The sequence below is a fragment of the Rousettus aegyptiacus genome, unplaced genomic scaffold (genome assembly GCF_014176215.1).
Source record: "Rousettus aegyptiacus isolate mRouAeg1 unplaced genomic scaffold, mRouAeg1.p scaffold_m13_p_3, whole genome shotgun sequence".
NCBI classification, from domain to species: Eukaryota; Metazoa; Chordata; class Mammalia; order Chiroptera; family Pteropodidae; genus Rousettus; species Rousettus aegyptiacus.
In genome coordinates, this window is record NW_023416306.1 from 108,672,829 (window position 1) to 108,699,214 (window position 26,386).

At 47.5% G+C, this 26,386-nt stretch overlaps 3 protein-coding genes across 5 annotated transcripts; 2 read left to right on the plus strand and 1 right to left on the minus strand.

The window, feature by feature from the left end:
* Positions 1-5,430: 5,430 nt before the first annotated feature.
* Positions 5,431-12,814, plus strand: LPCAT4 (lysophosphatidylcholine acyltransferase 4). 2 transcript variants are annotated; one of them, XM_016160820.2, is made up of 14 exons: positions 5,431-5,676; positions 6,938-7,080; positions 7,397-7,617; positions 7,983-8,095; positions 8,213-8,273; positions 8,554-8,612; positions 8,801-8,835; positions 9,371-9,425; positions 9,512-9,594; positions 9,851-9,976; positions 10,345-10,477; positions 11,567-11,665; positions 12,020-12,176; positions 12,451-12,814. In XM_016160820.2, the coding sequence occupies exons 1-14, from the start codon at positions 5,563-5,565 to the stop codon at positions 12,603-12,605; spliced, it is 1,554 nt and encodes a 517-aa protein (XP_016016306.1). In that variant the 5' UTR covers positions 5,431-5,562; the 3' UTR covers positions 12,606-12,814. The 2 variants fall into 2 exon arrangements, with proteins under 2 accessions (XP_016016306.1, XP_036073677.1); XM_036217784.1 differs by having other exon boundaries at positions 5,441-5,676; positions 8,569-8,612; positions 12,451-12,813.
* An 829-nt stretch (positions 12,815-13,643) lies between these two features.
* On the minus strand, positions 13,644-24,740 carry NUTM1 (NUT midline carcinoma family member 1). 2 transcript variants are annotated; one of them, XM_016160818.2, is made up of 8 exons: positions 24,470-24,740; positions 23,265-23,360; positions 20,892-21,597; positions 18,602-18,730; positions 17,332-17,471; positions 16,555-16,844; positions 16,161-16,277; positions 13,644-15,827 (listed from the first exon to the last, which is right to left on the minus strand). In XM_016160818.2, exons 1-8 carry the CDS (start codon positions 24,555-24,557, stop codon positions 13,851-13,853), a joined length of 3,543 nt encoding a protein of 1,180 aa, XP_016016304.2. In that variant the 5' UTR covers positions 24,558-24,740; the 3' UTR covers positions 13,644-13,850. The 2 variants fall into 2 exon arrangements, with proteins under 2 accessions (XP_016016304.2, XP_016016305.2); XM_016160819.2 differs by having other exon boundaries at positions 23,265-23,364; positions 24,470-24,539.
* A 300-nt stretch (positions 24,741-25,040) lies between these two features.
* NOP10 (NOP10 ribonucleoprotein) lies at positions 25,041-25,806 on the plus strand. Its single transcript, XM_016160816.2, has 2 exons — positions 25,041-25,169; positions 25,460-25,806. The coding sequence occupies exons 1-2, from the start codon at positions 25,116-25,118 to the stop codon at positions 25,598-25,600; spliced, it is 195 nt and encodes a 64-aa protein (XP_016016302.1). The 5' UTR covers positions 25,041-25,115; the 3' UTR covers positions 25,601-25,806.
* Positions 25,807-26,386: the final 580 nt, after the last annotated feature.

Here is a 26,386-nt window from a genome sequence, read left to right on the forward strand (position 1 = left end):
GGCATAAGACATGTGCTGTTCCTACCAAAGAGCAGTCCAGCCTGCTAGCTCCCAGAAGAGAACACCGCTTTGGTATCACACAAGCTTCTTGCTTATTGAGATTTCAAAAAGTGGTCCAGTATAAATCCTGACTAAAGAATAAGATGAGATGAGGAAGCTGGAATTCAAGTTACACAGCCACAAAAGACGGTGTCCAATTCACATATATATACTCCCAGCACTTAGCACAGTGTCTGGTACATATATGTTGCTCAGTAAACACTTTTTACTCATTGAAACAGACAAGATGGCTTGTCATAAAAAATCCCTCCTGATTTAAGGCAACTCTGAAACAAATAGAAATAAATCTGATCCCAAAAGTACATGGGGAACACAGTCCTGATTTCGATTTCTCTACCATATGCACAGACTTCTCCAAAATCTTTATCTCCATTCCAAGCTGCAGATCTACATTTTTAAAAGGCCTACTAGGCAATGCCACTTGGATCTGGCTGGCTCCTCCCAATGATAATGTTTAAATCAAGTGAACCCCAATCTTCCTAGTCTCCCAAGCTAGACAAGTGGTTTTCAACCTATGGAACAAGCACTTAACAGATCATGGAGTCAGTAGGGTCCCAAGGGCAAGTTGATGGAGGGGGGACAGCCCCAGGTGCAGGCAATAAGAGCATATATTGTCTGTAGAGAATTTCAAAACAATAACAAAACTACCAACCAGTCAACATTTAATTACCACTCTGCACCAGCAATTCTCACCAACGTCAATGATAAATCACTTCTCCCAAAAAAAATAGCCTATAGACCCAAGTTTTTAACAATTACTATGGTTACTTTTGAGTTTTAATAACATTTATTTGAGCTTTGAGTTGGACATTTTTATTACTTACCCTTTAATAAACATTGTATTCTACATGGAATTTAACTTAACCACCTGTTATAAAATTGCTCCCAGATACAAGCAGACTCAGGAGCTATTCCCATTCATTTAGAGAGTAAGTTTGCAAAGGTCTGGAAACATTCCTGATTACCTCAGGCATCTTTAGTGTCTCCAGACCCAGTGGTACTTCATAGGCCTACATTTAAACAGTACATTTGAGATAAACAATGATAGCATAGTGTTAGTGTCTTAGTCAGCTGGGGCTGCCATGGGTGGCTTGCAAAATTGAAATTTATTTTCTCACAGTTCTGGAGGCTAGAAGTCTGAGGTCATGGTCCATATACAGCGAGGGCTTTCTTCCTGGCTTGCAGATGGCAGCTTCTAACTGTGTCATCGCACATCAAAGAGAAAGATAAGTTCTTTGGCATCTCCTCTTAAAAGGGCCCTCCCTATTCCTACCGTGAGGGCCCCACTCAGGGGTCAAATATACTAAGTATACTACTGCGGTAATTCCAAGGAATCTAGAAATCAATTTCAACACCAAACATTATCTGCGAGCTAAATAAATAATAGAACTCGCATTATATATGTAACCACATGATATGTGTTATTTTACATGTTACTATATAGATGTATTTGGAACTTCCATAAAACACTGCCATATCTTTATTTGACTTCGGCTTACTCTTTTCTAGAGGTAGAGACAAGTATGAATTATTTAAAATACTTAAAAAGATTTTGCACAATGTCGCTCGATCTCCTTCCTCTGCCTGATTTCTTGCCATTCATTCTCTGACCATGTGGGTGCATTCATATCCTCATTAACTTTCACCTGTCTGTGACTAAGTGCTCCTATTTCTGTCTAATATGTTCTTCTTCAACTTCTTTACAACTACTTTTTCATCAAGATCTAATTAAAATGACCTTCCTTAGGAAAGTCTCCCTTGAGATATCATGACCTACTTAGTTGTTCCCATGATTATGCTTTAAGAGCGTTTGTTCCTATCTGCATTTCAGTATGGCTCATATAATTGTGTGAAATGGTTGAACGATAAACTCTGAACAAGAGGAAAATTTTATTTTTGTTCAGGAAAAATGAGCGCATTTCTCCACAATAGGAAAACAATCTTCATCTTGGGCCCTGAATCCGTTAGTGGCTGTAGTAGACACACTCCAGGGTAGCCTTATGATTCCTGCCTCCTTAGTGTGCCTGCCTTTCTATAATTCCCACCCCCATCCCTTGGGTTCAGGCCAAACCTGTGACTTGCTTCTAACAACAGAATATGGCAAAGGTGATATCGCTAGCATGATTATGTTGTATTACACGGCAAAGGTGACTGGATTTTGCAGATGCAGTTAAGGTCTCTGGTCCCTAACTAGTTGCCTTTGAGTTAATCAAAAGCAGTATTATCCTGAGTGCTCCTGACCTAATCAACTGAACTCTTTAAAAAGAGGCTGTTAAAAAGGGAAGGAGAATAGGTAACGGTAAAAGGGGTCAAATATATGGTTACAGAAAGAGATTTGACTTTGGGTGGTAAATACACAATGCAATACAGAGATGATTATTATTGAATTGTATACTTGAAACCTATATAATTTTATTAACCAATGTCACCCCGATAAATTTACTTGAAAATAAAAAGGGTCTAGAGGTCAGAGACTCAAAGCAGCCAGAGACTCTGGTGCTGGCTGTAAGAGTCAAACTACCATAAATTCTACAGCCTAAAGGAAATGAATTTCACCAAGAACTGAGGGCATTTGGAAGCAGATCTTTCCCTAATCAAGCCAAGAGAAAAAAAACATGGTCCTGCCAATACCTTGATTTCAGCCTTGTAAGACTCCAAGCAGAGGACCCAGCTAAGCTGTGTCTGGAAGTCTGACCTAGAGGAACTGTGATGAAAAAGGAAATTTGTTTCAAGCTGCTAATTGCATGGCAATTTGTTACACAGCCATAGAAAACTAATATAGTGGTTTTTTGCACGTAAGAGAATCTCTGACTCAAACTGGCTTAACAAACAAGGAAATTTATTTTCTTATATAACAGGAAGTCCAGCAGTACCTCAGACTTCAAATTGGTTTGTCCAGAGGCTCGATTCTGTCATTAAAGATCCAGACTCTTTGTATCTCACCACTCTGCTATCCCAGTGATAACTGATCCTCGGAGTGGTTGCAAGATGGCTCCAGCAGTCAGAAACATCCACAGGATAAAAAGAGAGTGTTAATTCATAAAGCACTCTCATGAAGAGTGAGAAAACTTTTCCCAGAAGCTCTTCAAGAGATTTTCCTTCCTGTCTCTTTGTCCAGAGTCACACATCCATTCCAAATTAGTCACTGATCCTTTTCTAGGAGAAAAGGATTACCTCTGACATGTTCTATTGAACCTGGCTGCCCCTAAGGCAAATGGGCATGGAGGCTGCTAGATATTAGAACTAAATCAGGATTCTGCTAAGAGGAAAAGGGAGAATAAACCAACATGACCACTACAGATCTCAAAGAGTTACTCGACAAAGAAGATAACAAAGTATGAAACCTCTGGCCCAACAGCATTGAGGAAATGAATTATACCAGAGTATCTAAACTAGGAAAAGGCAAGTAGGGGCAAAAACAAGAAACCATTCCTTGGCATTCAATAAGCAGCTAAAAGCAAGCACATTTGCAGAACATTTTAGCAAAAAGTTAATGAAGACATATTTAAAATATTAAAAATTGTCACAAAGACTGAGATTACTCTGCAATTAGCAATAAGAAATCTGAGACAATGAATTAACAACCTAGCAGAGTAGCAAGGAGCAAGAACATTGCAAGAAACATGGAAAATGAACAAAACAAATGATGGAAGAAGAATAGAAATCCACACATGATACACTGCCTAAGGGTTTTCATCACTTCCATAGAATTAGAAATTATTATCAAAATTTTCTCTGCATATCATCAATAGTATGCAGTTATCCATAACTTAATTACATAGTAATTTGTATATAATTATTATTACTCTATGGGTTTAATAACCCTTCCTAGTATGGTTTCAGATGGTTTATGTAAAATAGTAAAGACATAAACAACTTGTGTAATTATACATTTAATGAATTTCCTTAATTGAAAAAAAAACTGAAATTATAAAACTATTGAAACTACCTTGGAAAAACCAGGATACGCAGAAACCTGTCCTTCCTCAAATAGATGAAAGATATTCATGTATCTAATCATCATATGATACACCTTAAATTTACGTGTCAATAATATCTCAGTAACGCTGGAAATTATTTTTAATTTAAAAAGAGGTGAAAGAGCTATGGAACCTTCTTTAAGAATCTTTAAGAAATAAAATCTTAACTAGGATGTCCTTTCTTTTTCAGAGACTGCTGACTAATCTCTTCTTAAGGATATAGGTAGGAGTGTAAGCAGGTGAATTATGGGAAAGGGAAGGTCAAAATAAAAGCACAGTCACTTCTGGCTTTTGCCTTTATCTCCCTTCCAGTAAAAGATTAATGATACCCGATGACTCAGCAGCCCATTGATCTGCCGTTGTCCTCATTACCCTCACGAAATGGTGAGTGACAGGGTTGCAAAAGAGAGCTATAAAACAAGGTATACCGAAGGCAGCTTCTTTCTACAAAAATTGAGTTTCTTATCCCCTTTTCGTCAAGGATATTATCTTTCTTATTGTGTTACTGGTTGTGGGAATCAAAGTCCACTCATCACCTGACACAAACAGAGGCTGATCAGTTTGAGTTTTCCAGACTAGTCTGGAGTTTGGGGGTGAAGGATGATGTCCTCACTCATAGTAGGACACAGGCAGACAGGAATAGAAAAGAGATACTAGAAGGAAAAAGAGGGCTGCCTCTGGGGTCATCCCAGCTCTCACACTTCCCACTGCCCTCCCCAACCCTGCTTTTCGAACTCGTGGGAAGCTTGTGCACCAGAGGCTTGTGGGTTGCTGGCTCCTCGCGGATTGAGTCCTCACACGGGAAAGGCGGCCCTGCCTACAGCCAACAGAACGCAGATGCCGAGGTGCGAGGCACACCGCGGCCGCCAGGAGGCGCGAGCGCCTCAGGTCCTCGGGCGATGGCCTCGCCGGGACCTGGAAGGATAGGTGGTCGGCGAGGAGAGGTGGCAGGGGGATCCCGCCTCGCCGCGGAACTGCCAGCCTCCGCGCTTGGCACACCCACCCTTCCATTCCCATCCGCCCGAGGGGCCCACCCGGATCTGCGCCTACATGGTGACCTCCACGCGTGAGCACTGTTGGAGGGCGCTCTCGGCTCCGCGCCCACTTCGCGGCCGCAAACCGGCTCTTAGCCGGAGGCCTGCGCGGAGGCGGCGGCTGGATCTTCAGAGAGGAATGCCCGGAGGGCCAGGCCCGGGAGCATCCCAAAGCCGGCGCCGCACCCTAGCATCCGGCCGCCGCGGAACAATGACCGGAGGGGCTGTGAACGCTGCGGCGAGCACGGAGGAGCAGGGGCGCCCAGGCGCTGAAAGCCCCGCCCCTTGGCCGGCTCCCTGACAACGCGGGCCGGGCCACGCCGCCTGCTCCCCGCCCCTCGGCGCCCCGCACCAGGCGGGGCCCGGGCCAGAGCGCTGCCGCCGCTCTGCTGCAGCCGCAGCTGCTGTTCTGCAGAGCAAGGCTGGGGGCCGGGGCCAGGGCTGGGGCCGGGGCCAGGGCGCCCTCCCTCCCACCTTTTCCCGCCGCTATGAGCCAGGGAAGTTCGGGGGACTGGGCCCCCCTCGAGCCCACCTCCGGACCCTCAGCGCCCCCCAATCCCTTCGTGCATGAGTTACGTCTCTCCCGCCTCCAAAGGGTTAAGGTAAGGTGTGGGCTGGGGGCGACGGGAGGACCCGTGGGGACAGGAAACAGAGGTCTTTTAGAACTGGCAAAGGTGGGGATGGGGATCCGGAAAGGAGGCGGGTGAGAAGCTCACGCGGCAGGAGTGGGGGGTTGCGCACGTGGGGGTGGCGGGGGTGAGCTAGGAGTCCTGGAGAGGACGCAGGCTTGGGCGATAGATAAGATCCAAGATGTGGAAGAATTGGCTAGGTGAGGATGGAGGACTGCAGGGGATCTAGGGATAGGGGAGATGGAGAAATCTGGGGAATGCGGATTACATCCTGCGGAGGCCGATGGCTAGAATAGAGTTTGAGGCTACGGAAAGCCGGGAGTGGGGGTAGGGGTATGCTGAATGCTTCTCCGAGGCTCTGAATTAGAGGAAATGGGTTTTTGGGCCTGGAGCCTGCGCCCCTGTGCCCTTCCAACGCCCCCTCTTTCCACTCTCCCCCACCCTGCACTGCAGCACCTCCTGGTGGGGGAGAAGGCTGAGAAGGGGGTTGGCTACAGGAAGTGCAGGGTCGCACCAGCCTAGCGGAACTGATGAGTGGTGTGGGGAGTGTCCAAGGTTTCTGCTGCCATCACCTCCCCTGAGGCGAGCCCCTGGGGCCCTGTTTGTTTACCTGCACTCTCCCCAGGGCAGCCCATGGAGTCACCCTGCCTCCTGGCAACCCCTGCCCTGCGGAGTAGGGCTGAGCTCTTCTCTTCCCCACCCCTCAGTACTAGGGACGTGCTTAGGCAGAACTAGAGACTGGCCTGCGGCCTGAAAAGTGGACCTCTGTGTGTTGCAAAGCTTAGCCTCCCAGTCCCAAAGTAGAAAGACCTATGCACCTGGTTTCTGTTGGACTTGGGAGCTATTTATGAAATGGGACGTGGGGGAGGAGGAAATATGTCTAACTAACCGCGACTTCAATCACTGTGCTGGGGCTATTATTAAATCCTCTTAACAGCCTTTCCAAGTGCTAGATGCACTTTATGACATTCGATTATGTAGGTGGGATTGTAACCAATTGAAAGATAGGAGAACGAGGCCTCTGATCCCATTCATCTTTTATCCTCTTGCCCTGGTTGGTATCTTCATTCCACTTTGGATTCCAAGCCCCCTCCTGTTCCCATACCACCTGTCACTTTATCTAACAGTGTGTGGTGGCTCTCTGCTCCTGGGTCCATCCTTGTGGGGCAGGTAAGCCTTGGAGGGAGCGTCTGTCTCCCAGCCCTGAAATGGCATTTTCACCCACCCTCTGCAGTTCTGCCTCCTGGGGGCACTGCTGGCCCCCATCCGAGTGCTTCTGGCCTTTATCGTCCTCTTTCTCCTCTGGCCGTTTGCCTGGCTGCAAGTAGCTGGTCTTACTGAAGAGCAGCTTCAGGAGCCACTTACAGGATGGAGAAAGTAAGTGGGAGATCAGCCCCCAGGCACCCTACCTGCTGTTCATTCTGCTCCCTCTTTAAGAAGAAGGAGGAGGGTTCTGAAGCTCTAGTACCCAGCCTGCTGAGGTGAGATGAGTCAGCCAGGCTCAGACCTGGTACCCAGGACCTCAGCACTAAATAATGTGCCCTGGTATGTCCCAAATTAGCCGAAGACTTCCACCTCTTGGCCAGAATAATAGAGGGCAGAAGGAGGGCTTATGCTTTACTGGGTACCTAAGCCTAGGGGTGAGTGAGGCTCAGATTCTCTGCCTCCACTGACGCCCCACCTTACCCTGCAGGACTGTGTGCCACAATGGGGTGCTGGGCCTCAGCCGTGTGCTCTTTTTCCTGCTGGGCTTCCTCCGGATTCGTGTTCGAGGCCAGCGCGCCTCTCGCCTTCAAGCCCCTGTTCTTGTTGCGGCCCCCCACTCTACTTTCTTTGACCCCATTGTTCTGCTGCCCTGCGACCTGCCCAAAGTTGTGTCCCGAGCTGAGAACCTTTCTGTGCCTGTCATTGGAGGTGAGAGAGTTTAAGAGGGGTCAAGAGGAAAGACGATATCTCTGGGCAAAAATAGGAATTAGATGGACACTTTCTGAAGAGAACTTGACTCAGGGTTGAGTACAGGGGGATGTTGGGGAATGGGAGTTAGAAAAGATATTGACCATAGGGGCAAATGAAATTGAAATTTGCAAACCTACCCCTGGGGCTTAGGGAGTGTTGGAGAGAGCTCTGATCAGTTCCCTAAAAGGATAACATACAATAAAAACAAAAAAGGGTCCCCAGGGCAAAGAGATAACTGAGAAGCATTTCCTGCTGTTGAGGAAGGGGTGGCTGCAGGTGTTAACGCCCCTGATAGGAACTTTGTATCTTCTCCTGGACCCCAGCCCTTCTTCGCTTCAACCAAGCCATCCTCGTATCCCGCCATGACCCAGCTTCTCGGCGCAGAGTGGTGGAGGAGGTCCGACGGCGGGCTACCTCAGGAGGCAAGTGGCCCCAGGTGAGTAAGGGTTTCAGGACTCTTCACCTTTTATGTGCTCCTGAAAAGGCTTCTCTTTCCTCTCTCCTCCCTTTCAGCCTACCCCACCTCATTCTGGCCCCTTGGTTTTTTCCCCAGGTACTATTTTTTCCTGAAGGCACCTGTTCCAACAAGAAGGCTTTGCTTAAATTCAAACCAGGTGAATAAAATGGTAGTGGGTGGTAGGGACTATAGGAAAAAGGAGCCTCAGGTTTGGAGAGGGATGCTGGAATAACCTAGGAAGTGGAGGGCTGGGGGGAGAGGGGAGACGGAACCAACCACCTAGCTGACACTGAGAAGTCTCAAAAAGTCAGAAGAGAAATTATAAATGAAACAGAGCAAGGCCAGATCTCATTTGAGAACTGTACCAGATCCCTATACTTCATGCCCTCTAGCTACCTCTACTAACCTCTGCCTGGGGGGTGGGGGCGGAAATTTAGGAGCCTTCATCGCAGGGGTTCCTGTGCAGCCTGTCCTCATCCGCTACCCCAACAGTCTGGTGAGTCTTAGTCCAAGAGATGGGGAAGGGGAAGTACTCACACTAATGGGTGAAAAATGTTAGTACCCTGAGGGATGTGCATGTGGATGTGGGGCCAGAGCGGGATCAGAGCCTCTCCTCAAAGAATGTGAGCCAATTCCAGGAAAGAAAGTAATGTCTTTCTCTCCTCACCTCCATTTCTCCTGTAGGACACCACCAGCTGGGCATGGAGGGGCCCCGGAGTGTGAGTTCTGGTGTTCCTGGGGTAAGGGTGGGAAGCAGGGTGCAACAGAGAATTTGTGGCCCATCTTCCAATCTTCTAGACGAGGCAAATGGCCCTTCATTCTCTGACAAGAGAACTGTAGAGGAGATGCCTGTTTCCCACTGTTTTGTTCTGATCTCCTGGTGTGATCTGGAAGTGCTTTCAGCTCTCCCACTTAAATATTCCTGCTGTGATTATAGCGCCTTTTAACTTACTTTCCTGTTTCTAAGTGATTTTCTCCCTCGGTCATCCATTCTTGAGGCCTCCTACCACCGGTCTGGCCTTTTACCCTTTCCCCAGTTACGCAAATCTCCTTTCACCTACAGTTCTTCTCTGTCATATCCCTGCAATGCCTCTCAATTTCCCTACCACCTTTCTCGCCTTTCTCTCTGTCTCCCAACTACATGTTAACCTAGCTGACCATATGGCCGGGCATCCATTTTTATATGGATGAAATTCCCCACTCCCCTATTTGGGGTGGGAGGCTGGCGAACGTCTGAGTTCTCTCTTTTCTTAGACTCAAAGTCCTCTGGCTCACAGCCTCTCAGCCCTGCAGCATCGTGGATGTGGAGGTATGACTTCCATGGGTGGGGCGGGGGGAGTGGGGAGTGGTCATCCTGAGCTTTGAGGTCCTGATGAGAAGTGTGTTGTGTTTCAGTTCCTCCCTGTGTACCACCCCAGCCCAGAAGAGAGCAGGGACCCCACCCTGTATGCCAACAATGTCCAAAGGGTTATGGCACAGTGAGTGTTCCACAAAGTATTTCCTAGAGCAGATAAACTGGGCAAACGGACCGCAGAAGTGGGCGGAGGGCTGAGGTTTTGAGGCAGAGATTAGGGAGTGAGCAGTGGGAAGGGCTTTTGGACAACTGAGACTGGAGGAGGTGAGGGTTAAAAGGGCGTCATGTCCTTTGCCCAGTCAGCCGGTCAATCAGTAATGAACCCTCAGAAGATTCTTCTGCCTCATTTTCCCTCCATTCCATCCTTCTTCATCCCATAGGGCCCTGGGCATTCCAGCCACTGAATGTGAGTTTGTAGGGAGCTTGCCTGTGATTGTGGTGGGTCGGCTAAAGGTGGCATTGGAACCACAGCTCTGGGAACTGGGAAAAGTACTTCGCAATGCTGGGTAAGTGACCTTGAAGATGACGGTATGGGCAGTGTCATATATAGACAGATAAAAAGTCTAAGAAGAAAGAAATGGGGAGGAGGAAAAACGGTCTTTAAAAACAATTTTTTTTTAAGTGGGAAGGTAGAGGAATTTTTTTTAACAATAATGGAGTAAAACGAAAGGGAAAAAGAAAGGGAAAGGTGTGTTATAACCTTGGTAGAAAAAGTAGGAAGGGTACACAAGGGACTATGAGTCAGAGTACACCTTAGAAAAATACCAGCAGTACCTGTGCTGGAAAATTCTTAGGGCAGGGATCAAGGTCCTGCTGGGTGATAAGCCCAGAAGGAAACTGAGTTAGCTCTCTGTCTTCAACAATTCCATTGCAGGCTGTCCCCTGGCTATGTGGACGCTGGGGCAGAGCCAGGCCGGAGCCGAATGATCAGCCAGGAAGAGTTTGCCAGGCAGCTGCAGCTCTCTGACCCACAGACCATAGCTGGTGCCTTTAACTACTTCCGGAAGGTAAAGGAGCTGGGACGCAGAATGCAGAGCTCAGGATTTAAGGATGGTATCCAAGCAGCTATGTCAGAGTATCCAGTCTATCACAGAGCTATATGTTAATCATTGTGGTGAGAAACAAAGGAGAAATAATCAGTCATTGAGGTCCATAAATTTCGGAAGCCACTTTAGAGGTTGACAAAGATCATGTGACCTTGTGGGACACTGCATGAGGATTTCAGGAACTAGTCATGAAGGTCAGGTGGGAAGGGGGCATGGAGGAGACAACACTGGACAGCTTAGACGGTTAAGAGTGTGAGACCCAGAAATATTTTGCAATCCTTGGGCAGATTTTTAAAAATATCCCACAGCTTCTCTGGGGACTTCCTGAACCTTTCTCAAGAACCTTGGCAAACCATGTTTCCTGGGACTTAACCAGGTTTTCTCATTGCATTATAATAAGATTGTCTCAGGATATTCTTAATGTTATGAACCACCAGTGTCCCAAGGAGCTCTTTTTGATCTAAGATGTAGACTCTGGCTCTCAACGTCCTCTGAAGAGACAGAGATCAGCTGTGTTGATTTCTTAGATTGAGACAGACTGTACCTGAAAAGAGTTTCCCCACTTAGCCTGTAGCAGAAAAGAACCAAAACCCAAATGCCATAGTCCCCCATAGCGTTGGCAGAGTAGGCCTCCTTTTTGGGCTTTTTGTAAGAAATTACACCAGTGGCCCCCTTTTAGTCTGTTGGACCAGTTCTCCCACATAGGATGATTCAGGAGAGAACAAGTTTTTCCACTGTTGGAGTCAGGAATGCCTCTGGTGGTATGTCAGAAACTTCATGGCAACTTCAGCATTCCTGAGGGATTTCCTGACAGTTCTAGGCGATCCCTTTTTAGGAGAGCTTTATCACCAGGTCACTTGGAATAGGTTGAGCAAACCCATGACCTGAAAGAATTAGCAGGGAACCTGGAGAGTTTAGGGCTTATAGCTTTGAGAGAAGCAGATGTCCGGAGTCACCCCATGCTGAGAAGTGAGAGAAGCCAAAATCCAGAGCAGGAGCGAGGATACAGCGTTGGGCCCTGCATCGCCTGGTTTCCGTTTCACCCTCCAGGATGCCAGCGGTTTGGTGGACTTCCGAGACGTGGCCCTTGCGCTGGCAGCTCTGGATGGGAGCAGGGACTTGGAGGAGCTGACTCTCCTGGCCTTTGAGGTACCAGGGGATTGGGGGTGGAGGGGACATCATAGCTGTGCTCACCCCACCCAGAAGCCTGTGTGGTGTGGTGTACTGTTGCCAGTAGCTTCTAGATAGTAGTGTGCTTGGTATCCACCCCAGTGCCACACTGTAAACTGCAGAGCCCCAGTGTCTCTATATTGAGGCATAGCTTGGAACAGGAAGTGGACAGCAGCTATGAAGTTAGAATTCTCCTGCAGAAAAGACCTGGGGACGCAGGGAGGGCCTGTGCTCTGTATTCTTGGAAGAGGCGGAGCCTGTCAGGCAGACCTCCTGGGCAGTGTGGGGCAATGGCATGAGGGGAGGGCTTGACTGGTGTCCCTTCTCTCCCAGCTCTTCGCCGAGGAGCAAGCAGAGGGGCCTGGCTGCCTGCTGTACAGAGACGGCTTCAGCACCATCTTACACCTGCTGCTCGGGTCACCCCGCTCGGCTGCTGCAACTTTGCATGCTGAGCTGTGCCAGGCGGGATCTGGCCAAGGCCTCTCCCTCTGTGAGTCACTGCGTTCTCTGCCCGCATGGGCACTCTGGGCACTATCAACACTGGGCTGGGAGGGAACAAAGGTTGACAGCCAGTGCCAGAGAACAGAATATGTGAGAGGTGAGGCTGGAAGGATCCAGCTAGGAAGGCAGAAAGGACATCAACTTGTATTTGAGAAGTGAAGCAGAAATGAGAGAGAGAGGGCATACCAATTTTGAGAAAAGAACAGGACACCCTCTTCTTCTCCTCAGATCATCTGACTTTTCCCCGTCTCTCTTGCATCCAGGTCAGTTCCAGGACTTCTCCCTCCGTGACCCGCTCCACGGGAAGCTCTTCAGCACCTACTTGCGCCCCTCCCAGACACCAAATGCCTCATCCCCGGGCAGCCCCACTGCTCTGTCCAATGGGACTGTGCACGTGTCCAAGCAGAAGGGCGACTGAGCGCCTCCACCTCCCCAGCTCGCATCCAGCCCACAGACTCAGGGCAGCGCCAGGGGCTGACCCTGGGCCTCACGCCCTCTCTGCTCCTGCTTGATTTTTTGTTATTGTCGTTTGTTTTATTGATTTTCACTTTTCGTTTGATTTTTTGTAAGAAACTATTTTATATATAAATATAAATATATATCTATATCTATTTAAGAAAAATGCAGCTCAGTCACATTGATGGTTTCATTAGCTGGGAAAGAAAGGGATTAAGATTGCCTGCTGCCCATTGGACAGTCCTGAAGATTTCCTAGTCAGTCCTTTTGGCCAGAGCTGGATGAATCCTCACTTACAGTTGGACAGGGCACTTTTCTGCACAGAAATCATGCCACTCCCATATCTTTTCCTCGTGTCGTGCCCCACAAATGCACACTTCCTCATGAACCTCTTTTCAATCTATTCCCTCTTGTTCCGTCCTCATTAGAGATTAAAAAATAGCTAATTAACCATTCCATATTTAATAATCCTACTGAAATTGATGCCGCCTCTGCAAGTCCGACCAGCCACACAGGAGTGTTTCTGCCATGGGATGAATTGGGGACACTTGAGTCCTTTCTATCCAGTTTCTTTCCAAAGAAGAAAACAAAGCCCTCTTGAAGAAAGGTGCTCTGTCTAGGCACAATTATGGAAAATAAAATTTAGAAAATTAGAGACCTATCCCAGAGGTCTGACAGGTTAAAAAACAGTGTCTTTCCATTATAGACTTTTAAACGGCGACATAATGACAGGCTGTCCATAGTAGCCCTCCCAACACCTAAGTCCAGGCCTTTGGTAAGCGGAGGAAAGAAGAGTTCACTGGGGACTTCTCAGGGGTGGGGCTTATCAGGGAGCCTAGGGAAGGCAAAAGGTTGGAAAGGTATCAATCCGTAGAACCCAAGGCCACCCTACCTTTCTTTACAGCATCTTACCCCATCTAGAAGCAAAAGACATGAGTACAAACGAGCACACTGAGAATATTTTCCAACAACAAAAAATATTTATTTTTTATCCATACAACTCCTTCCAATAATGGTACTTCCCCCTCACCTTCCACCCAGGGCATGACCGCTAGCCTAGCTGGTGTGACCTCTCCCCACACTCATTTTTGCAGAATCACAAAACGGGGCTGAGAGCAAGTCTAGTCGTGAAATCTACTGGGGGGTGGAGGTGGGCGGCTTCAGAGACTGGCGGTGGGAGGATAGGATGGATGGTCCTGCTGCTCCCTTACTGGCTACGACGCCGTTTCTTCCTTCTGCCTGTGACGAAACTGTCACGCCGCCTTTTACGAGGCTGTGAAGGTCGAACCATTTCCAGAACCAGGGGTTTTTCCCCAGAGACCCCAAGTTCAGCTCCCAGGTAGGGCCTTTTTTCATCAGGGACTGGACCTCCAACTAGAGCTCGCTTCCGAGGCTTAGCAACAGGATGTGGAGGTTGGCCAAGGCTTCTTGCCTCAGCAGAGAGGGAGTGGGATGCTTTCCGGACCCCCCGACCTTTGGAGGACAGGCCTGAGGCAGGGTGAGGACTGAGAGGAGGCCCTTTTGGCGACAGACTCAGTTTAGAGGCCAAGAGGTAGGCAAAGCTGGAGAGTTCCTCATCTTCCTCCCCTTCCTCCTCCTCTCCTTTGACTCCATCTGCTGAACTGCATGTTTCACTAACAGGAGAGGCTTCCTTCAAAGCTAAGGCATCCCTGGTTCCCCATTGAGGGGAAGTGCTTCCAAGGCCCTGAGGAGATGTCGATTTGGGGGTCCCAAGTGCATAAGACTCTTGATTCCCCAGTAAGGGAGCAAGGTCTTTAGGCTTGGATAAATCGGTATCCTCCCTGCTCTCTCCTTGGGGGTCATAAGAATTAAAATCTGTTGGGCAAGTATCCTCCCTGACCCCTAGCTGGAGGCCATAGGCATCTCTAATACCTAGTATGTTGCTGGGGTCTGTGGTTTCTAACAGGGGAGAAATGGAATTGCCTCTGCTCACTGTCTCTTGACTGGCCTCAGGAAGAGAGACATCCTGGGTCCCCAGGATAAGAATATTGTCTTGACACGCAGGTAGGAGGGTTTCTTTGGAAACCATTGTGGAGGCACCAATACTGCTTTCCAGCAACGGGGGGCAACTGTCAGCCCACAGATCACCAGGATCCCGTACAGCCTCGGGGCTCTGTTCTCTATTTTCTTTAGGCCTCAAGGCTGGGCTATGGTTTCTCTTTTCTAGGGCAGCAGTGGTATCTGTGCCTCCACAGGGATTTGCACTGCTCCCCTTACCCCCAGGTGCTGTGGTTTCTCCAGGACTCAGAGAAATGTTGCTTCTGGAGCCCAGTGCCGGGCAGCCTCCCTGGTGCTCAGGTACACATTCCCCATCACGGAAGCTCTCTATGACCTCCTCGATTTGTAAAGGCAACTCCAAGTCTACAGCATCCATCTCACTGCCGAGCCAAAGTCCTGGACTAAGGGAGGCCCCATCCGTGTCCCCAGCTACTCTAAGGGAAGGGCTCTGCTCATAACTCTGAACCACGGGAGGACCTCTGTCGTCTCCCCACATGACTCCTAAAGAGACTTCCTGGGGCACTGCAAACAGCTCCTTTCCTTGAGGCAGTGCTCCAAGACCCGTTATCTCTTGTCCTGTCTGCAAGCCCAGGACCTGCTTTTCCAATGCCTGTCCTTGCAGAGGAGCAGGCTCTGCAAGGTCAACATCCAAACTGGGAACAATCTCAAGCTGGGGGCCTTCCTGCCAGCAAAGGGGCAGAATCTCGGAAGTCCTGTCAGCCACCAGGGAGTGCGCTGGGGGGGACCCAGCACCTCCCAGGGAGTCATCCTGATGTGGGGATATCTGGTTTGTAACCTTCCCAGGCAATCTTCTCTCCATACCTATGGACCCTTGACTTCCCTGAGGGGCTGCAAGTTCTAGCTGCAGGTCCCAGGTACTGGGGGATGGCAGGGTGTTCCCATCCCTGTGCTTCTCTCTTGGGCCATTTAGGTCCCATTCCTGCCCACCATGCACTTCTCTTGCTCGCTTTCCTGGAGGAGCAGTCTTTCCAAGGCGAACGGGGCACCCGGCCACCCGAATCCCAGGTGAGGGACGAAGTCGCCCACCCCCTTCTTCATCCTCATCAGAAACAGAAGGACTTGAGTCTGACTGAACTCCACTGCAACTTGCAGGTGCCTCTGCATCCTCTTCCTCCTCCAAGGCTAGGAGTCGCTTTTGGACCAGCTGGAAGGAGAAACAACAAATACCATGCTAAACAGGGGTGACTGAGTAGGTGGCGAGGACATGGTAGTTGGACAGAGAATGCAAGCAAGTTGCTTAAGTGACAGACACTACAGCTCTTCTTTTACACCTTCTTGGGCCTTATTCCCACACTTTGAGCCCTTACGCTCCCCTTTCTCTCTGTGTCCTTAGTCTCTTACTTACTCGTTCTACATGCAAAACCCAATTCTGAAGCTGTTCATCTCCAGAAATCATACCATCCAAGACAATAGACTTAGCTAAAATCATGCGAGCTTCTTGTTCTGATATTTCCTACCCCCAACCCCCCAGATTTACCTGGGCAAGACTAAGTCTTTCTTCTTGCTCTAGCTCCTCAATTAAGGCCAAGGGATCCCTCTGTTGTTCTGGGGACAACAGATCTGCCAGAAATCGAGGGTGAATGACAGCCTCCACCTGGGAACAGAAGGAAAAGTGATGTGAGTCTGGCAGGAGGTAACCTGTGAGCCAAGAGGCTCTAGAGAAGCTATGAGCCCCCAGCCCCGCTCCTTTGGGTTGATATAAACCATGACCACGACCAGCTACACACATTCACATGCATGCATGCACACACATATTTCTCAGTATGGAATAGAGCCTAGTTCCTAACTGCCTCAGGCAGAACCCTAGATCTTTGGTTCCCTGGAGTTCCCACCAGGATCTGCTAGAAACCAGACATCCAGGCCCAGCCCACCTTGGAGACAAAGACCTCCTGAGAACACAGCTCATCGATGTAGCTCAGGAGACCTGGATCTGGATACATCCCTTCCTCCTGCTGCCACTGTTCTCCTTCCTCTTCCTGTCTTCCATCTGACTCTCCAGTAGCCAAGTGACTCCCCACCAGCCCTTCCATGATGTCAGCATACTCTTTCACAGCTTCTGGTGGGATCTCCTTGGGTACCGCAGGAACCGAAGGCCTCTGGGTTTTTCGCTGCCGCCGGCGGGGGGCCCGTGTCTTGGAGGCTGCCTTCTTGGGAATGTACACTGGAATGTACAATGGAAAAGAGACATGGGAAGTGACATAGAGATTATAGGTTCTGCCACCCAACCCTTTGAGAATACACTGAAATAGCTCAGGGCTGGACCAGCCCAATACCAACCATGGGAAAAGATTGAGGAACCAGAGGAGCTAAGAGAATCACTCTATGAAGGATCTCGGAATCCCTGACATTCTAAGAAGTCCCCTGATCAAGCCCCCGTGTCTTAGGCAGATGAGTCATTATGTGGTGCATTTTATAATTTCGGTGAGAGAATAGTTGGTTGACTTGGCCAAGATCAATACCTAGTTTGGGACCAAGGGAACCTGAGGACCCAGCCACTGATGTTTGTCCTGTTTGGCACATCAAATGCTACTTACTGGAGGGAAAGTGACAGAAGCAAGGGCAATACCTTCCATAACCCATGACTAGTTTCTCTGTGCCTCCCTTTGAACCCTTGGCCTATGGCTCCCATTAGAACTGGGTAGCCTTACCTGGCTGCTGACAAACCTCAGGGGCCAGGGGCCCTGGAGTATCAAGTTTCAGAGGGGCTGCAGGAGGCAGGGCCTGGGACCCATTCATTAGCTGTGTGTTCTGAATCTGCATCTCCTCCTCGGCCTCAAACTCCATGAACCTGCAGAAGGGGAAGAAGGCCCAGGCAGTGCCGAAACCAGAACCATCAGGAACCCAGACAATAGGAGGGAGCTGCTCACGGATGGCCAAATAACAGTTCTGGGGAAACCTCACAATGACACCAAGTAGTCCCTTCACCTGCAGTTGTCATTTAGGAAGTTTGTTAAGAAAATGAACAATCTAGGGCCTGTAAACTGCTCCAGCACAGAGCCTTGACTTTTACTTTGTCATACCCTATCTCACCCAGTGTCACTGAGGGTACAGAGTAGCTATTAGTAGATTTGTTGAAGTCAATCAGGCCTATGCCACAGCCTCATGGGATCCCACAATCACACTTCTCCTCAAGGCCCCATCTGCCCCCTCCTACAACCATGAAATAATCGCTGAAATCCTGAAGCAGGGGCTGGAATTGCAATTTAAGGCAGTTCCCACCAAAAGGCAGTACTAAGATCCAGGTGTCCTGAGGCTGAGACTAGCCCTGGAAGAGTAAATATAGGAGGTAGGGGTCCAGAAGATTTGGGGGAGAAAGTGGAAGCTAAGCTTGGAGGAAAGGGTTCACTTTTCTTGGTTATTTTTTTAACTAAGGAGATTCGCATAGAGAAACAGGGGATATGAGCCAGGAGACCTCGCTGGGCGTCCAGGACTGTGGCTGCCCCTGACCAACCACTTCAAAAGCCATGTCTTCCCTGGGATGACAGGGGTAAACAATTTCTGTGCCATTATTCCCAGAGAAAATGTGACCAGGTCTGCATAAATAGCCACTTGCTACCTGGTCAATGACATAAAGAACCTGCCTAAATGGGCTTACCTCATTTCTAGGTCCCTTCAACATGGAATTTTTATACCAATTGAGTTCCAATCCCATCCTAAGAGCTTCATTAACAAGGTACCTATGTAATGCAAGATCTGGAAAAGAGAGAGCTTCCAAGAGGAGGTAGGACAGAAAAGCTCAAGAGTCAAGGTGGTGGAAGAGTAGCAATGATCCAAGAGACCCTATCCAAGTCTACACCCCTCCTCCTAACGTCCCTTTTAATAATCACCCACATACCCAGACTAAAGCCTCTCTTACTTGCCCCCAACCCTCTCAGCCACACAGCCCCTGTCAGGAGAATGAGGGTTCGTCAGACTCACTTTTCTGCCATCTCATAAAAGATCATCCTGTCAAAGTTGCTGGTGCGCCCCCACTCCTGCACGGCCCTGGGCAGTCCCTCTTCCAAGGTCATGGTGGGCTTCAGCCGGGCCAGGGTACGAAGCACTGGGCTAAAACACCCACTGAGTCAGTTAAGTTCTACAAGTGTGCCCTCCCCCATCCACCTGTCCTGACACTGTTCTAATAGACACCCTCTGCCCCTCATCAGGTCTCGTGACCCTCACTCCCGGTCACTCTCGCTTCTGAGTTTCCAGACCCCCAATCTCCCATCTGTTCATTGACCATCCTGGGCTTTCTTCACACTGAAATTTACAGATCTCACACAAAATCAAAGAGATAATTCTTCTCCCTGTCTTTTGAAATCAACCCACCCTTAACTCTCAGTGCTGTCCTTAACTGAACATTAAGAGGAAAGCGCACATCATTAAATTAATGGGTTTCATTGTAAAATACATTTAACATTGCCCAAAAGGCTCTTGCATTTTTTTAAAAAGGCACTCACCGACCAAAATGAATCTCTAATTAAAGGTTATTCATTGTTTTTATTTGTTGGTTTTTAAGTGTTTTTTTTTTTTTGCCTCTGGGATACCCCCCACATGCAGTCGAATATCAATACTCTTTAAGCTCTTTGTGATTCACTTTGCCTCCCTGACCTCCCGAGTCCTCAAGCATTATTCTGCCTAGGATCACCTGGCTCAACAGGGATGCCAGCGCCCCAGGATCCCAGGACTGAGAATTTTACCAGCTTCCCAGTTGACTGTTGCAGAGGGTCTGGACTGCACTGTGGAAGAGACCCCACCCAGAGCCCCTGAGGGTGGAGAGCAGGAATAGGCCAAGAACAAAAGCAGCGCTGGCTCAAGAGTTAGAAATTCAGCCTGCCAGTCTCCAAGAGAAAACTCGGAGCTGTATGGAGAAAGCAGGGGGTTGATAAAATGGTCTATACGTAATACTTTCAGGGGATCCTTGTGATTCAGTCATTTAAGTCAGGGTAGAAAGGGAGATTTCCTTAAGAATTTGCCACTTGCAAACGTATTTTATATATATATATATATATATATATATATATATATATATATATAGTAACCTTCCATTATAAAATATAATAAAAAATGAAATTCAAGTTGCAATAGCAACAGAAAGTAATTTATGGTTTCAATTCCAAACAAAATCCTGAATTCAATGGGATTTGATTTTATATTCCTAAAGTTGATAGGGAAAAACCAGTGATTCTACCAATAGAAAATAAAGTTTTAAAGAAGAAAAAGAGTTCATCCAAAGAAGGAACAGCGTACATTTTTTTAAATCCAGTAAAATGTGGTAAGTGTTACGTGGTGGTTTACACAAAATGTTGAGGGTCCACTGCTGTTGAGAGAGGCAACAGGCCTGGGAGGGAAGGAGAGAAAATTCCCCAGATGGCCAATGACTCCGTTATATAAACACAAGACACTGACCTTGGGATCCTTGGCTAAGTAAGCATCCATTCACTCTTAAGCAAGAGATTTTGGCCTTTTGTTGAGTTCTTTTCTAGAATACTTTTTAATAATAATAACAACAACAATAGCAGCAGTAGCTACCATTTAGTGAATTGTGCTGTATGAGGCACTCTGCTAAGCACTTTCATCTTCTCAGCAACTCTCTGAGATAGACATAATTATCCCCCTTCTAGATGAAAAAAATGTTGGGCCCAGGATCACAAATGAGAGGAGAGGTTGAGCCCAGGTGCTTGACCTAAGCAAGCTCTACTACCTCCCCATTTCGACATGAATCCTCGTGAATAAAATGGGCAGTGGGGGAGGTGACACACAAAAAGTCCTTTGCCTGGCCCCACACTGTCCTCCTATTCCATAAGAATGAATGGGTCAGGACCCAGCACTCCTCCCCTGGTCAGTTTGGTCAGCTCAACTCAATGTCCAAAAGTATTAAAATGCAACGGGAGAACCCTGGCACTTGGTGTCAAAGACACAAGTTCCAACCATTGCTCCTCACTTTATGACAGAAAACTTCTCTTGAGCTTCAGTCTTCTCATCTATAAATGAGGATTACTATAAAAATGTTTGCCTGAACTCACGAGGTTGTGAGCATCACTTGAGAGGAGACACCTGAAGCCTTGTTACAAACTGAGAAGTAGGTAGAGAAGCTTATTATTAATATCATCATTATTATATTTTTCAGACTCATAGCATCTCCACTGCCCTCATGACCTGCTCTCAATCCGAAAGTCCTCCTTATTTAAAAGCCCTTAGATAATTAATCTCAGGTATCCCCACTTACATAAGAAAGCAAGAAAGAGCTTCTGCATCAGGACTATGGGATAAGTGCCTCCGAGCCAAGGGTTTGTAGCGCTGCCAACGACGGAAGTTCTCATAAACACCCTTGGAGGTATAGGAGAGGTCACCCAGTGAGGACTTGGACTGCGCGGCTGCCAGACCTCCTCCACTTGCCCCATGTGGCCCTGGCCAAGCCTTTTCTGGGGACACAATGGGGGCCAGTTGGGAAGTTGGTGGCGTAGCCTGAGCAGGAAGGCCTGGGAGGCCTTCCTGGATCACCCCAACAGCCTTAGCAGGCAGGAGGGTCTTCATGTTAGAGGCTGTCACAAATCGAGGGGGGGGGCCTTCAGGGCCCCCACAGGGAGCACCTGAGGCAATCCAATTGAGGGCGGTCTGAGTAAGGATAAAGTTCTGAGTTTGAGAGGACTCAGCTGGCCCCCCTTCTGTCTTGACTTTGACAATGATTTTGCCAGCTCCAGCCCCACCGTGGCCAGGGACCCCATCCTCTGCCACCAACAATGGGCTGGGGAAAGCAGAGAGCATCAGAGGATTGCCTGGAGAGAAAGCTGAAGGCATGGGGGGCTGTGGAGGCAACTCCCAGGGTGGTGGATCTGGTGGGCCAGGAACAGGTGGGGGAAAGGGAAGTGCACTGAAAGGAGACAGGGCAACACCAGGTTTCATGGCCATATCTGGTCCAGGCAATGGAGATGCTGTTGAGACAAAGACAAAAAAGAAATGGAGTAGGAGAAAAACAGACCAGAGGCTAAATCATTAGTGTTCCACTTTAGTCCCTAAAGAAAAGAATCAGAGCTCTGATTCTCCACAGGTGAGGGAGGGTAAATAGAGGGGGCACTTGTGTAGTTTGCAAGTTATTTTTATGTCCCTTACTCTCAGCTGAAAGTTACTATACAGAAAAGTTGCAATGATCCTTGGACCCATGAGCTCATACTCCATTTACACATCCCACTCAGCATACAGGTGTATCTCTCATTCCAACATATTCCAAACCTATTCAAACCACTTGAACCCTGCTCCCAGCTGCTGTGTGGTTCCTGCCGACAGTCATAGAAGTGCTATTCCCAGGAAAGGGTATGTGGATTAGACAGTTGGTTCTGGGAAATTTTGTTATATAATAGCCAAGAATGACTAGAGATAAGGGCCAGGAAATAGGCGAGGGGAGGGTGGCGTGGGGAGAGAGGTTTCCAGAGCTTTAAAATTTGGTGATGCAGACTATCTGTGGCCGTTCTACTTGGTGCTCCTAACACAAATTTAGGATCCAACAAGAACAAGGTACTGACAATGAAGTCTGAAACACAGCACCTGCTAAGAAGCTATGTGGGCTCTCGTCAAAGAGACCAAAGATAAATACATAAAATGATAATTAATTAGGACGCGTGTCTTCTAGGACTTTTTATGACAATAATAGATCATCTGCCTAATTGCATGCTACTCTCCTCCACCTCTTAAAAAGAATATAGCACTGGCAAATTAACAACACTCAGCTTCCAATTCCTGACCACGAAGGAAACATGGGATATGAGCGAACTCATCATCTCCACCATAGAGCAGAGGGCCAGGAGGATTCCACTAAGCTTGAACACAATGAAATAGGTCTGAAGGCCTGAGTTTTACAAAACATGGGAAGTTTAAGAGCTTCTCAGGGAAGCCCCAGCTCTTATCCTGACTGGAGTAATCCAACTCCTCTGGCCCTGAGGGAATCAAGGAAAACTGCTCCCTGAACTGAAAGAGGAGCCCTCTCTGAGGGTGGAAGGAACCATGAGGCTCTGAGCAGAGGCACTTATGGTACCTTCCAGTCTAGCTTTCAGGAGGACATTTCTCTACAGACCTGGCAACAGTAACTCTACTGAACCGCTTTTCCAGCTAAGGTCTCCACCCCATCCCACCCAGCCCCCAATACGTTTGGCCCCAGCTCAATTCTCTCAGGGCAAAATTCTAGAGCAAGCTTCAATTCTCTAAAGAAGACACAGGAACCTGGGCATTTCCCTTGAACTCTCTCTGTGCCACACATACCACATACTCCTGCCACACAAACATATGTTGAAGGGGCCCCTCTTCCACAGAAGCAAGTTGATAACTGCGATTCCTTCTCTATATGCAATACTTTCCTCTATGGTGCTTTGATCGCCCTCCCAGAAGGCCCTCTTCCTTCCCCAATCCCCAGTCTTAATGGCACAATCTTATTGTTCCCTAGCCTCCCCGAGTGTGATTCCCTTGGTCAGATCTAGTGCTTTCACATCCCTCTAGGTCAGTCCAAAGAGCCCTGTTGTCTTCAGGTAAAATGTCAAATTTGCATCCCTAAGGACGTGAGCAAGTGGCAAGGGGCGGGGGGGACCCTCCCTGCCACTTGCAGACTTACCTCCATCCGAAGTCATCCTCTCAGGTTTGGACACTGACCGTGGCTGTCTGGAAGCCTCCAGAATGAGACAATTAGATTCAGGACCCAGAGAGTAACCTGGCTCCAGTAAGTACAAAGGGATCCAAGGAGAGGAGGATAAAGATCAGATCAAAACAGAACTAGAATCTAGGACTTGATGTATTCTTTAGTGGGGGAGGGGACAGCAGAAAATGGAGTGGGGGTAGGGAGATATTCCACAACTGGCTCTAGTAAATTGGCAGTAACCAGAAATTCCCTCCAAACCAGAGTATGGAGACACCATTGTTGTGTATCTCTTTAGGGCAATTTGTAAATACTCAGATTCCCGACATTATAGTTTTACATCTCTGTTCCCTACACAATTCTTCAACAATATATTTAGTTTTGAGCCCTTAAATCCCACCCAGTTCTGAAACTGACTTTCTATTAATAGCAGGTTGTGGCAAACCCTTGATTTAATTCAATGTTGGCTATATTGTCTAAACCAAATTCAGAACATATAGTCTGTGTACTGAAGGATCCAGGGAATGAAATGTTTTAAATTAGGATTGTCTAGGAAGATCCAGGGTGTCTGGTTGATGTGTGCATATCATTTCCTTGGAAAGCTGTATTGCAGTTCCCAGTTTACCACCATCAGCTCTGCAGTCCACAGAAGGCTCAGCCTTAACCCTTGGCTAAAAAGCCCCACTATCAAAAAGTGGCATTCAGCCTAAAATTTCAAGACCAAAATGTCCTTTTGTTAAATAATTTTTGTTGTTTAAAAATTTTGTTAAATAATTTTAATTTTTAAATAAGTACTACATTAGTATGGTTATAAAGTTAAAGTAATGCAAAATAATATACAGCAAGTCTCCCTCCCACTCTTCCTGTGGAACCGTGTTCTTTGTCTCCGAAAAAACCATTATTGTTTCTTGTGAATTACTGCAGATATTTTTTGCTCTACAAGTAAATACGGTTGTATCGTTACGTTTATATTCTATTTTTTAAAAAAGCTTTCAGGTTTTTCTGGTTATAAACATTTTTTTGGAATTATAAGTAATACTGCAACGGTCATGTTTGTAATGTTACACGGGCTCCGATTTTCATTTATTTAAATTAGAGTCTCATAAGGAGAATTTCTACGTTCTTCAAAAAATTCGAAATACCTTTAGGAGGTACATTTTATCATGTTATTATTAGTTACTCACCACTATAAGAAAGAGCGCTGAATTTGTGGTAAAGAGACCTGAGTTTGGATCTTGGTTCGACCATTAAAACACACTTCACCAGTTTCATAAAATAACTTCATGCTCTCTTCGCTGTACCCATCATGCACTCTTTACCGCCAATACTTTGAAATAGGGCGGGGGAACCGGATGTAAAAGAGGGGAGGAAAGAAAACCTCTGTTCCTTAAGGTAAAGGAGCTCTGAATCCTGGAACCCTTTGTTTCTCCACGCACTAGAAACCCACTGACCCTGACATGGATGTGCATCTTGCGAAAAAGACTGGATTCCATTCATTAGTGTTCAACTCATATCCATCCCTATCCCACTCTAACGCCTAGCAGTGTCTGGCATACATTGGGCACACTCCATGTGTCTTAGAAAGCCTGCAAGGGTTGCAACTTGGCGCCAATGCCTACAAGATTGCAACTGGGTTGCAACTGGGCCAAGTCCTGCACCAGTGCGCCCCCTCCCGCCCAGCTGGAGAAAGGCCGAAAATGGACTACATTTCCCGGCATGCTTTGAGAGACACACTTCCGGCTATGCAGGAAGGAAATTGACAAACACGTGAGGGCATCTGATAGATTTTAGCTGCAGAAGCAATTTGGAACCCCAGGCTTCAACGTGGTCATGTTTCTCCAGTATTACCTCAATGAACAGGGAGACCGGGTCTACACCCTGAAGGTGAGAAGAGCAAACATGTTATAAGTGGATATGGCGAAAAGTGTAGGTGGGAGGAGCAATTGAGACCGGCTACAGTCGCCTAGCCGGGTGAGGGGACCTAGGAAGCTCAGAAGCCAGGCGCGGTAGAAGTAGTAGACTGCTTATTCTGGCTGTCGCGTCTCCTGTCTTCTTTTTCACCCTTTATCGCGCGTCCTCCTCTCCATCCCGGCCTCTATCTCCCTTGTGACGCCAGTGATTGTAGTTTTCCCACTACTTTTGTACTGAGATTATGTTCTCTCGTCCTCGAGCAGAAGTTCGACCCTACGGGACAGCAGACCTGCTCCGCCCATCCTGCTCGATTCTCCCCAGACGACAAATACTCTCGACACCGAATCACCATCAAGAAACGTTTCAAGGTGCTGATGACCCAGCAACCGCGCCCTGTCCTCTGAGGATCCCTTACATTTCATGTCTCTTGCCGCCTGCTATCCCTCTGCACCTTGAAGCCTTACTACCATCCTTGCTCTTTGGAATCTGCTGTCACCATTACCTGTGATCATGCTTGTGCGAGGCAATCATGGTACCCCCTTAAAGGGAATAAGTTTGAATCTTCATATTTTGACTCACTGTTAGTTTATTAAAATGATTTGAAAGCGCGTTTATTTTCTATGTCGTGAGAATAAAGAAGTGGTTAAAAACAGAAACAAAAAGAGAGGTGAGAGGAAATAGTACCCCAGGGTAAAAACAATACTATTTGGAAGAAAATATTAAGTTGCTGTGATAGCAGGAGTAGTGCTGTATTATTAGTGATAGGGGGGTAATAGGGAAGGGAAAGAAAGGTTGAGAAGACTTTTATGTAATTTTCAGCATTCCCAGAAAAATACTCCTGTTGTCTCACAAGTAATTTCTTGCCCCTTTAAATGACATTTTGATTCAAAAGGAAAGAGTTGCTTGAAAATGATAGCAGCCGTATAGTAGAAGGAAAGGAGTGAATTGGAAGTCAGGAGACCAGGATTCGTTCCTCTTTATAACTTTAAGAAAGTCATTTAACTTACTTAGTCCCACTTTTCTCATCATTTCTAAGTTCTCTTCCAACTCTAAAACTGATTGGGTTCAGTGGAAGATCTTAATATATCTGCAGTGTTGTCCCACCGTTGTGAATAGGAATGCCTTTGTGCATATATACTGCCCCTCTGGAAATATTCCCAGGCTTTTAGTTCTCTCCATCAAGGAATTAT